At 55.2% G+C, this 12,167-nt stretch overlaps 1 protein-coding gene across 1 annotated transcript in view; it reads right to left on the bottom strand.

The window, feature by feature from the left end:
- Positions 1 to 530: 530 nt before the first annotated feature.
- The window catches only part of CSGALNACT1 (chondroitin sulfate N-acetylgalactosaminyltransferase 1), a 318,818-nt gene continuing 307,181 nt past the window's right edge, over positions 531 to 12,167 (bottom strand). The window contains exons 8-9 of the mRNA XM_062199429.1: positions 5,877 to 5,958; positions 531 to 2,322 (exon numbers count right to left, since the gene is read on the bottom strand). Of these exons, the coding sequence (XP_062055413.1) occupies positions 2,033 to 2,322; positions 5,877 to 5,958 (372 nt within the window). The 3' untranslated portion in view covers positions 531 to 2,032. The remainder of the gene's footprint in view (positions 2,323 to 5,876; positions 5,959 to 12,167) is intronic.

The following is a 12,167-nucleotide window of genomic DNA, read 5'->3' as shown; positions in this document are numbered from 1 at the left end:
GAGCCGACAAGACACGGGCCCCATTCCAGAGCCAAAGTAGTTGATGGCCACTAGCAGCCATCAGGGGAAGGCAGCCTCCAAGGCAGGGAGATGTCTCCACGGCCCATCCAAACAGCATGGAGCCGGGCCAGACACGCCAGGCTTGCCACAGTATGTGAAAATACCGAGCATGGAGTTGAAAGTGGCCTTGGACGTGATGTCTCCATTTTTTTTCTAATTAAGAAAATGTATAAATGGTTCAGGTGTTTTAGTATTTCTTTCTGTCTAGCCTAGTGGCTCTCAGCCAGGGCTGAGGACATCTGGCAGAGACAGGTGGCACTCTGGCATCAAGGCTGGGGTGGGGGAGGTGCCCCTGGCATCGCATAGGCAGTGGCTGAATTAGTCCCCGGGGCACGGGACGACCCCCAGCTCAGCGTAACACAGCCCCGAAGGTCGGGCAGTGCCACGGTGCAGTAAACCCTGGGTCATACACAAAACTCTGCTCCGAAGACACACGCCATGGCATTCTCACTGCAAGAAAGCAAATCCACAACTCATATTTTATTAGCTCTGCAATGCCACCTTGCATCCATGTCTTGGGTTTTAATGAAATCTTATGAACTACCGGCACAAATCAATACAATGCCTTTCTCCCCTACCCATCCCCCACATCAACAGCTTGCATGTTCTCGAAGCTTTGAAACAGGGAGTTTTCTGTTAGCAAACAGAAGGCAAGGACGCGAGAGATAATTAGCTCATGCATCTGGTGCTGGCTAATAAATAAATAATTTTCACATGAATGTGGAAACCACTCAATGTTAACCATATTTATTTTCAAAAATACTTTCAGACTGTAATAAAATGCAGTTATCTGAAGCGTCTTGGTGATTGAATTGAACGGCTTCATTTTAAAAAATAGGTAAAGTTACTTCCACCGAGCTCGGGGTGGGTGAACAGGTAGCAAAAATGCCCATCCGGCTGGCCTCTGGCAGGCAGATGGATCTTCCACAAAATATATTTTCTCCTGCATTTCCTCTTGTGGAAGCCGGAAGCCAAGAAGAGCACCCTGCTTTGAAAAAAGAGCTTGTTTGGTTCTCATATACACTTTGGTTTATTTAAACAGGTAAGAAACGGGTCCCCATCTCTCCTGGGGGAGAGCGTGTGTTTTCTGATTTCTCAAGATCAAAATGCGGCCAGTGTGAGGGCGTCTCCTTCTGCGTCTCCACTCCAGTGTCCCCGTGCGCCTCCTCTGAGATGCCCTTCTGATAAAGGGTCTCTCTCTCTCCCTCTCTCTATCTCTCTCCCTCCCTACACCAAGCTTTCCTCGCGCCCAGGGCTCTGACACCCAGGGACGCCTGTGGGGGCTCAGCTGTGGTGTCCATCTGATGCTCCAAAACAGGAATCCCAGCAACGCACCTGCACCTTCTTACGCGACATAAAGCGGATGCTAACAGGTGCTCTCTTGGTTAAGGTCTGCAAATTGGCAATTAAATAAGCAGCTATAACTCACAAGCGAAAAAGAAACAAAAAGTGCATTTTAAAATAAACGAAAGGAGGCGGTTAACAGCTGAGAAGAGGAGCGAGATGGCTTCGGGTTGGCTCATCTCGGCGTGGCAAGGACACAACACCCGTGGCCTCTTTCGTGGTCCTCACGGGGACCGCGCCGAGGGCGTCTCCGCGGCTGCTTTGTGACCTGGTAGGACCCCTGCAAACCCCGGCCCCGCTTGCTTGCCTTCCGCCCTCATGGGCCCTCTGCACAACTGGCCCTCCCCCTGAGTATGTCAGCGACCGCAGCAATCCGCTCTCTTGTCGTCAACACCATGGCGACCCCCGCGTCATCCTGCAGTGTGCCTGTCAGGTGCCTGGCGTGCGGCATCTGGGCTCCTGGGGCCGGCAGGGCGGAGCTTTGGTTCCCGTCGCACGCAGCCCAGCAGGCACTGAGAAATCGGAGGCTCTCTCCTCCTGGCCTCTGTCGCCTCCGTGAAGTCCCTTCCTGGCTGCAAGCCACGCCGGGAAGAATTCGCAGGAAGGAGAAAGCAGCAGAAAACCTTGCTCAAGTCTTCTTGCTGCCCGTCTTGTGTTTCTGCTTGCGCAGGTGGGCCTCGATCTCGTGCCTGAAGACCAGCATGCCCAGCTGCCCGTGGGACGCCTCGTTCATGGCCTTGGACTGCATGCACATCTTGTACTGCTCCGGGGTCAGCTCGTCCACGCAGCGCTTCTCGTGCCAGAGGTGGAAGAGCCCACGCACGGGCGTCCGCACCACGATGAGGTTGCTGTGCAGGTACTTGCGGTACAGGTGCACGTCCTCGCCGCCCCAGCCCTTGATGTCCAGGTCGAAGCCACCTGTCAGGGGAGACGGCACTGCTGAGGTGCTTGTGGGGTGTGGGAGGGGGTGGGGGTGCCTCAGCGTCCCTCCAAGTCACCAGAGTGGGGCCAGAGGAGGCCTGCGTGGCAGGCAGCACCAGCTCTTGGAGACCAAACACCTGCTATGGACTCCACACACCTGCCGGGCACTCTTCACAGCGAAGGGACAGCCCTGGCTTCAGGACCGGAGTCACCACCTGGACACTTCTAAATGCAGATTCTTGGGTTTCTGTTTGGACATGGCTACCTCATTCTTTTTTTATTTTTTAAGATTTAGTTATTTATTTAACCTCTCTTGAATTTGAGTTCTTTTTAAAAGACCTGCACATGAAGTAGGTGTCAGAACTGAAAGAGATAGTGATGCGAGGGGCCGGCACTGTGGCATAGTGGGCTAAGCCACCGCCCGCAGTGCCGGCATTCCATATGGGCGCCGGTTTGAGTCCCAGCTCTCTGCCATGGCCTGGGAAAGCAGTGGAGGATGGCCTAAGTGCTTGGGCCCCTGCACCCGCATGGGAGACCTGGAAGAAGCTCCTGGCTCCTGCCTTTGGATCGGCGCGGCTCCATTGCGGCCAGTTGGGGGGGAGGATGAACCAGCAGATGCAAGACCTCTCTCTCTCTCTCTCTCTCTCTCTCTCTCACTCTCTGCCTCTCCTTCTCTCTCTGTGTAACTCTGACTTTCAAATACATAAATAAGTAAATACAGTGATGCGAGGGGCAGCGCTCGGCTGGAAGTGGCTGGCTTGTTATCCTCGCCGTCCTTGTAATTTACCGATTAAGCACAAGGTGCTCAAGTCGGACACTTGCAGATCGGAAAAGATGGCAACGGATGGGGTCTAAATGGGACCCCCGGGCTCTCCCGGAGACAGAACACCCTCTCCAGCCTGTAGGGCCCCCATATTTGGTTGTAGCTACTTCCGAGGTCAGGAGACTCCCATGTAAATGCTATAAATCCAAATGGGATAAACACACACATCATCACAAAATAACCTTCTGGGGTGGGTATTTAGCCTGGAGGTAAAGACACCTGTTAAAATGCCAGTGTTCCATGTTCATAACCCAGCTCTGGCTCCCGACTCCAGTCTCCTGCTGATGGTACGCGGGAGGCAGTAGTGATGGCTCAAGTCATTGGGTTCCTGTCACCTGCAGGGGGGACCTGGGTGCAGTTTCCAGCCCCAGGCTTTGGCCCGGCCTACTCCTGGCTGCTGTATCTGTTTGGGGAGAGAATTAGCAGACAGGAGCTCTCTGTCTCCCTTTCAAATGAAGAAATTAATAAAAATATAACAATCTTTTTGGGGGCTGGTGTTGTGGCACAGCAAGTTAAGCTGCCCCTGTAATACTGGCATCCTATATGTGCGCCAGTTTGAGTCCCGGCTGCTCCACTTCCAATCCAGCTCTCTGTTAATGCACCTGCGAAAGCAGCAGAGGATGGCTCAATTGCTTGGGCCCCTGCACCCACATGAGCGACCATGGTTAAAGCTCCTGGCTCTTGGCTTTGGCCTGGCCCAGCCCAATGAACCAGAGGATACAAGGTGACTCAACTTACACTCTCTCCCCTACTGTCTGTAACTCTTCCTTTCAAATACAATAAATTAGTTTTTTTGAAAAAAAATTTAAAGATTTTCATTATTTACTTGAGGGGCAGAGTTACAGACAGAGAGAGGCAGAGACAGAGAGGTCTTCCATCTGCTGGTTTGCTCTCCAAATGGCTGCAATGGCCATTTGGGCCGAACCACAGCCAGGAGCCAAGAGCTTCTTCTGGGGGGGCCCAAGGACTTGGCCCATCTTCTACTGCTTTCCCAGGCCATAACAGAGAGCTGGATCAGAAGTGGAGCAGCTGGGACTTGAACTGGCACCCACATGGGATGCTGGCACTGCAGGGGGAGGCTTAGCCCACTATGCCACAGTGTTGGCCCCTAAATAAATCTTTTTTAGAGAGTCTTTTCCTGAACAAAGAGCGAGGACACAGTTATTTTTCTGCAATGGCAATCTTTGACATTTCGGTTCTGGAAGTCTGGTTGGCACTTCACTGTCTAGGTAGGAATGCTTCTCTTCACTGGTTGCTGGGTGTCTGCACAGCAGGCAGCCCACAGAGACTGCCCTGTAGGCCCTGACTTCAAGTGCTCGGTTTTTATTCTGAGCCCAGTGACTTCCTGGAGGTCCTGTGGTGTCTGTGGTCTACCTCATCTCTGGACAAAAACAACCTGCAGCTGCTCCCACTCCCGGTCTTGCAGGAAGAAGCTCTGAGTTGGACCTGAGTGGGAATGACCATGTGGGGGCCCTCCCTGCTCCATTCTGGCTCTGGGTGCACCCTGACCCCTGAACCTGAGCTCAAGGTTCATTCTTACTCCAGTCACGTGCAATCCAGAATTGTACTCTTCAGAGGTGCGTGAGGAAGGACCACCACAGGGGATGGTGTGGGTCTCCCAAGGAGCTCAGAGCCCTCCGTTCTCCCCCCACTGCTGGGCCAGGGCCCTTTGCCTCTGGGAGCCTGGCATCTCCCCTGACACCCGACAGCCTCCCTTCTCGGGCTCTGCAAACCCACTGGTGTGCACATGCAGATGTACATGGGTATGCATGATGGCGTGCATGGATAGATGACTGTGCATGTACACACATGTACACACACGTCTGTGCACATGTACATACATGTGTGTGCACCTCTATGTGAATGTGTACATATATGTATACACGAGAGCATGCATGCCTGCATGGCTCTGCTTGTGCACATTTGTGAGTGTATGTGGATATGTGTGCATGTCTTACATGTATACTTGTACATATGTACATGATGCACACATATGATGCATGACAGTGTGCATGTGTAAACATCACAGTACATGTGCACATTTGTGAGTGTGTGTCTGTGTGCGCATGTCTTACATGTATACTTGTACATGTGTACATGATACACACATGTATGTATGACACTGTGCATGTGTACACATCACAGTACATGTGCACATTTATGTGAGTGTATGTGTCTCTGTGTGCATGTGTCTACACGACAGCACATGAGCGCATTTGTGTGAGTATGTACATGTGCATGCATGGCAGCACGTGTGCACGTCTGTGTAAATATGTGTGTCTATGTGTCCATCCGCATGTGCTGACAATTGCACGCTCCGGGCTTGAGGTAACACGTGGCACTTTGAAGGCTCAGCAGAGAGAAGCCTGGGTCTTGACTGGCGCCAGCTCCCTCGTGGCTGACCAGAGACCCAGGACGTCTGCAGCCTGGGCTCGCTGGAAGGAGGCGCCCCCGGACCCAGCAGAGAGCAGCCTTCTGGCCCTGGACCGTGTGCTCCTCTGGGGTGGCAGAGGTGTTGGTGGGGATGGGGCCCAAGGCGCCGCCCCTTCCCTCTTCCCCCCATCCCTCTCAGTCCAGCCATGAGTCCATGGCACAGGAAGGACGTTTATAGGGAGGCGGCACCTCCTCTGCCCTGGGGCTCCTCGGAGACCCCGGGGATCCCCTCCAGCCCTCCAGGCTGGGGCAGCCGTGGCCTCTGGGTGGCAGCAGAGGCGCAGGCCTGGCTTACCTATGTTGATGAAGTCTGACCGGTACTGACAGGTCATCCCAAACCCGAAGTCTCTCCAAAATCCAGTCTCCTTTTTGATGACCTGCAAGGAAAGTACGGTCACTGGGGGGCGAGATGGGGTGGGCACACGGTGCGCGGCACACGCCACGCGAGCACGGTTCATGGCACAGCCTGACCAGCAGCCAGGCCCTGGGTGGATGTGAGCCTGCGCAGGCGGGAGCACAGTACACTCACCAGTCCCCAGGCGGGGCCTTGTGATTCTTGGCACCTGCAGCTGGAATGTTTCTAGGGTGTAGGCTTGCACATACACATGCATATGTACACGCACACACAATCAAAAGCAAACCTGGAGAGTAAGTTTCCCAACAAAGCTCTGGAAAAGCCACCTAGGTGTCTGGCCCGATCCCAGCACCAGCGGGACGTCGAGGCCTGGGCCCCTCACCCAGGCCAGCAGGGAGCCAGCAAAGGGCTCACGAAGCTGAGAAAAGCAGAGGGAGCTACTCAGAATCCAGCAGCCCCGGCGGAGGCCACCGATGGGAGGCCCTGGGGAGGCTGCAGTGCGATCCCAGCTGCCCGGCTCCTGCTGGCCTGTGAAGAACAGGGTAGGGCAGGGTTGGGAGAGTGCCCAGGCGTCACCCTCGCACTGTGTGGAAACCAGGCTGCCCCTGCAGGCCGGCACGGCTGCGAGAGGCCATCCAAGCAGCCAGTGCCTCTGCAGTGGCAGGAGCCGGCCCAGTGCAGGCCCTCCCCGTGCAGGTACACGTTGGCACACACAGCGAGACACTGCCAGAACTTCCTATCTTTCTGGACCAAGGTAAACCTGGAAATGGTTTTGAGAATTTTTTTAAGGTTTAATTATTTATTTGAAAGGCAGAATGAGAGAGACAGAGAGGAGGAGACACAAATATTCTATCTGCCGGTTCACTCCCTAAATGGACACAACTGCTGGGGCTGAGCCAAGCTCAAGGCAGGAGCCAGGAGCTCCATCTTGGGTCTCCCACATGGGTGCAGGGGCCCAAGCACTTAGGCTGTCCTTGGCTGCTTTCCCAGGCTCATTAGCAGGGAGCTGGATCAGAAGTGGAGCAGCCGGGGCTTCACCCAGCACTTTGGATACAGGATGCCGGTATCACAAGTGATGGCTTCCCCGGCTATGCCGCACTTCTGACCTTGCTTTGGGGATCTTTGGGCTATTCATGATTGGTTCTTGCAGTTCACTTGAGTGTGTAGATGAAGGGAAGTTGCCTGCCCAAGGGAAGGGACAGGGGGTGGGGAAGTAGGGGGTGCAACAGGTCCCAAGTCCTTGGATGTCTGCATTTTCTGTCTGGACACCTGGCTCTGTCCACCACTAATTGGAAACAGTACAGACCGGGAGTGCCAGAGGTCTGCCCCAAGCTGACCGCTTGTGGCCTTTCTCCCCCTGCTTCCAGCTTCTTTCTCCCATAAAATGAGGGGGCTGAGCTGAGTCACCCCTTAGGTCTCTTCCAGCCCTAACATCCACATGTCTATCCTATTGCCATTACTGCACCCTCCCAAAGTCTCACCACAGCCTGTGTTCGATTTCGCATAGCAGGAAGCTTCAGAAAATTTACCAAAAAAAAAAAAAAAAAAAAAAAAAAAAGGAATTAAAAGATAAGTGTAGGTACAGAACCTTTTTTGAAATCTGTGCACAGGTTTTCCCTAATGTGAATTTTCCATGAACTTTTTGAAAAATTCTCGTATGCATGGATTTCAACGTTTTTTGCACCAACCTAAACTTATCTTGTAATTCCATTTTGCTCAAACAGCATGAACAGTCCATGCATGATTTGCAAAAGGGCTGACAAATCTTAAAATTCCTTTATGCTGTAACCTGTGAGGCTATATTATTTTCATTCTGAACTCCAGGGAGACGTCACCCACGTGGAGCTGTTGAGAGACAGAAAGCCTGCCCAAGGAAGACAAGGAGGGCCCAGGTGGTCACAGGGTACATCCCCAATATCTGCTTCCCGAACAGGGCTGTGGGATGGGACCCCCAAAATGATGCTGCCATTCTGTTAGGATCAACCGGCAGCCTCTGCAGCTACAAAAGCCAGAGAAATCTCCAGGGTCATTTTCCTAATTGGATTTTTCCCACCCCTGCCTTACCAGGCCCACCATTTCCGCTGCTATTAATGGCACAGTGCCCCCTTGTGCTGGCCGAGACACACACCGGGACTCTGAACAGGAACAGGGAGTCTAAGAGCAGAGGTCCACGTGGTGTGTTAAAGAGGAAGCTCCAGACGGGCAAGAGAACTCAGGGCTTGGGAAGACCGACCAGGGGAATCGTTAAGACGAAGCCGACCCAGGACGCTGAGCCGGGTGGAAGGAGGGCCTGATGAGGCTCAACATGGGGAGGCAGCCTCACCGGAAGTGGCCTGACCTGGCGGGCTGGTGATGGAAACGTTTACTAAAGTCTCATTTTGTTTGTTTTTAATTAATTAATTGAGAGCCAGATAGCGCCCATCCCATAGTTTGTTCCCCAAATGCCCACAACAGTTAGGGGTAGGGCAGGCCAAAGTTTGGAGCTAGAAACTCAACCCAGTCCTCCCACGAGGGTGGCAGGGACCTAACTGACTTGTCATCCTCTCCAGCCTAGTGTCAGCAGGTGTGCACTAGCAGGAAGCTGGAAGTGGGAGCTGAGCCAGAGCTGAGACAGGAGCCAAGGTGCTCCGACGGAGGATACAGTGTCTTAACTGCTAGGCCAAACGCTTGCCCCTAGAAAGGTGCTTCCAAAGTCAACAAGTCATATACAAAAGGCCACTCTCTGGGTTCTCTGCAGAAACTGATCAGGTGGCACAGCACAGAGCTCCGGGCCAAGGTGGAGCTTGCCAGTGTGAGGTTCTGCCCCCACAGTGGTGCTGAGCCTAAGAAGGGATCCCACGTGAGCAGATGGTGAGCGAGTGCTCTCAGGCCTCCCTCCCATCTAGCATCGTTCCCACTGAAAACCCTGTCTCAGGGGCCGGCGCTGTGGTGTAGCGGGTAAAGCCTCCGCCTATAGTGCCAGCATCCCACATGGGTGCTGGTTCAAGTCCCGGCTGCTCCACTTCTGATCCAGCTCTCTGTTATGGCCTGGGAAAGCAGTAGAAGATGGCCCAAGGCCTTGGGCCCCTGCACCTGCATGGGAGACCCAGAAGAAGCTCCTGGCTCTTGGCTTCGGATTGGCGCAGCTCCGGCCATTGCAGGCATCTGGGGAGTGAACCAGTGGATGGAAGACCTCTCTCTCTTTCTTTGCCTCTGCCTCTCTGTAACTCTTTCAAGTAAACAAATAAAATCTTTTTTTAAAAAAAAAAAAGGAGAAAAAGAAAACCCTGTCCCAGCCCCTGCCTCTCATTCTCCCTGCAATTAACAACCCTGCTTCCTGCCCCCAAGTGCCCCCGGTTCCCAGGCTGGACTCCTGCGCTTCCTCCTGCCTGGCTCACCATTGTCTGCTCACCACCCAGCTCTGCTCCCACGTCCCCCTGCTCACAGGGGTGCCCCTGCCCCTCCTGATCGCCATGTGGCCTCGGCGTGGTCACCCTGGTTTTGATTCTCTGTGACACTCCTGATCTCTGAAATGGCCTTGCTGATGCACCTGCCGTTCTCATTGCTGGCAGCCTCCACTCACCACCACCATCAGCTCAAGGCCTTGGATGCCTTCATAGCTGTCACACCCGCACACAGAACACTGCCCAGTATACAGAAGGTGCTCAATAAGTGCTTCACTGATGCATGAGTGGGGAGCAGAGCGATTCCAGATCTGGGCTAAAAGCCCCACAGGTCCACTTCAGGGGGAGACCCTTGTTCTTTTTAGCTGGCTCCCCATCTGAGCTCTCTGCAGAGCCCCGCAGGGCACCCGCCACTGTCAGGCCGGGCCAGCTCTCCTGCAGGATGTTTGCAGAGCCACGGCTCCAAGGGCCATGCACCTGATGGGGCAGGGGTGGGGTTGGTGGGTGTGTTCTATTAGGACCAAAACACACTGCACAGACCGGCACCTCTCCCCAGAGACGAAGGCAGGCGGCTGCGTGCAGGTGCACAGGGAGCCGAGGAGGCGGCAGTGCCTGTCTGCTTTAATGGTGCCGACTTGGCCGGCTGCCCGAGAAGCAATCTGGAGTCTCTAATAAAATAACTAACAAATACTCCAGCAGAGCGCTTCCTCTACATCGAATGATGACGTCTCCCAGGACAGAGGCTGCATCCCGCCCGCCTCGCCTTCTCCGGGAATGCCTGTGCCCCCGGCCAGCTCAGGGGGCGCCACATTTAGAAGCCCCATATGCTGCTGTCACCACCCTGAAACCAACATGGCCTTGTGTCTTCATCTTGCGCTGGGCCGTGCAAATGCAGTAGCAGCTCCTGACACGGGGCCGCGGGGACCCCTGACCTGTGCTACACCCACCCCTCTTAGCATGGGGGGGATGCTAAGGGCTTGGGAGCACACTGAAGGGCACCCCAGCAAGGTGGCATGTCCTATTCTGGGGACCCTTGCACCGAGGGAGAATGACCTGCCCAAGACTGCCCCGCCAGTTGGAGCTGAGCCTAGCCCAACCTCAGCAGGGCTGCGACAATTCCATTTCCCCAGCAATGGATGCTGGGGCCAGAGCTCCCCAAGTATGTGCTAGGGCATGGGCTCAAACGCCATGTCCTCCCTGATGTGCATCAACTCACTTTGCAACAGGCTACTCTTACCAAGATCTGCAAAAATGAGTTGTGTCATAGGGCTGGCACCGTGGCATAGTGGGTTAAGCTGCCACCGCCTGTGGTGCCAGCATCCCATGTGGGCGCCAGTTCAAGTCCTGGCTGCTCTGCTTCTGATCCAGCTCCCTATAGTGTGCCCGGGAAAGCAGTGGAAGATGGCCCAAGTGCTTGGGTCCCTGCACCAGTGTGGGGGACCCAGAGGAAGCTCCTGGCTTCATATTGGCCTCAAATAAATAAAACCTTCAAAGAGTTGTGTCTTCTGGGGCTGCCATACTGGACAAAGAAGCATCCGGGTTCTCTCGCCTCCAGAAACCCCGGATCCCAAACTTTGAAGCACCCTGAGCCGGGGGATGTGTCCCTGCCCGCACAGCCCTTGAGTAACTGCCTCTGCTGCAGGGGGCTGAGCCAGCCAGCCACTCCCCTTCCTCACCTGTGGAGTGAGGACTACAGGAGCTGATGCGGGCTGAGCCAGCCAGCCACCCCCCTTCCTCACCTGTGGAGTGAGGACTACAGGAGGTGATGCGGGCTGAGCCAGCCAGCCACCCCCCTTCCTCACCTGTGGAGTGAGGACTACAGGAGGTGATGCGGGCTGAGCCAGCCAGCCACCCCCCTTCCTCACCTGTGGAGTGAGGGCTACAGGAGGTGATGCGGGCTGGGCCAGCCACTCCCCTTCCTCACCTGTGGAGTGAGGACTACAGGAGGTGATGCGGGCTGAGCCAGCCACCCCCCTTCCTCACCTGTGGAGTGAGGACTACAGGAGGTGATGCGGGCTGGGCCAGCCACCCCCCTTCCTCACCTGTGGAGTGAGGACTACAGGAGGTGAGGTGGGCTGAGCCAGCCACTCCCCTTCCTCACCTGTGGAGTGAGGACTACAGGAGGTGATGCGGGCTGGGCCAGCCACTCCCCTTCCTCACCTGTGGAGTGAGGACTACAGGAGGTGATGCGGGCTGAGCCAGCCAGCCACCCCCCTTCCTCACCTGTGGAGTGAGGACTACAGGAGGTGATGCGGGCTGAGCCAGCCACTCCCCTTCCTCACCTGTGGAGTGAGGACTACAGGAGGTGATGCAGGCACCGTGCCAGGCTGGGGAAAGCCCCGTGAGTGGCCTCTGTGCATGTTAATTTTGGTTCCCAGTGTGTTTGTGCTTCCTGAATCAATACACATGAACTTCAAGGAAACACGGGAAGTGATTTAAACGCATTTAAGCTGAAATGCGGGTTGGTGGCAAGGCACTTCCTCCAGGACGGCAGAGATGGAGGGGACAAAGCTGGCGCGCTCTGCCCACGTGGGCAGTGGGGCACAGCTGTCAGGGTGAAGAGACAGGCAGGGTCCATGCACCCGATGCTGCCAGGGAACTGGGAGAAGGGGCCGATGCCCGTAGTGGGACCACAGCCCGGGGAGACGCTCACCGCCAGCAAGGCGGGCAGGAGTGTCTGTGCAGCCGGTTTGGGGTTCACAGACATGTCCTTTAGAATCCATTCGTGGAGGAGGAGGAATCCCGAGAGAGAACCAGGGCTGGCAGCACTACATGTGAGTCAGCTGGGACCAGCTGCGAGGCCCCGTGCAACTCTCTTCCCCCGCCCGGGTTCTGTGACGTCACATGG

The sequence above is a fragment of the Lepus europaeus genome, chromosome 8, assembly GCF_033115175.1.
Source record: "Lepus europaeus isolate LE1 chromosome 8, mLepTim1.pri, whole genome shotgun sequence".
In the NCBI taxonomy this organism is placed as follows: Eukaryota; Metazoa; Chordata; class Mammalia; order Lagomorpha; family Leporidae; genus Lepus; species Lepus europaeus.
The sequence above is the reverse complement of the archived record's forward strand: the minus strand, read 5'-3'. Positions and strand labels throughout refer to the sequence as shown.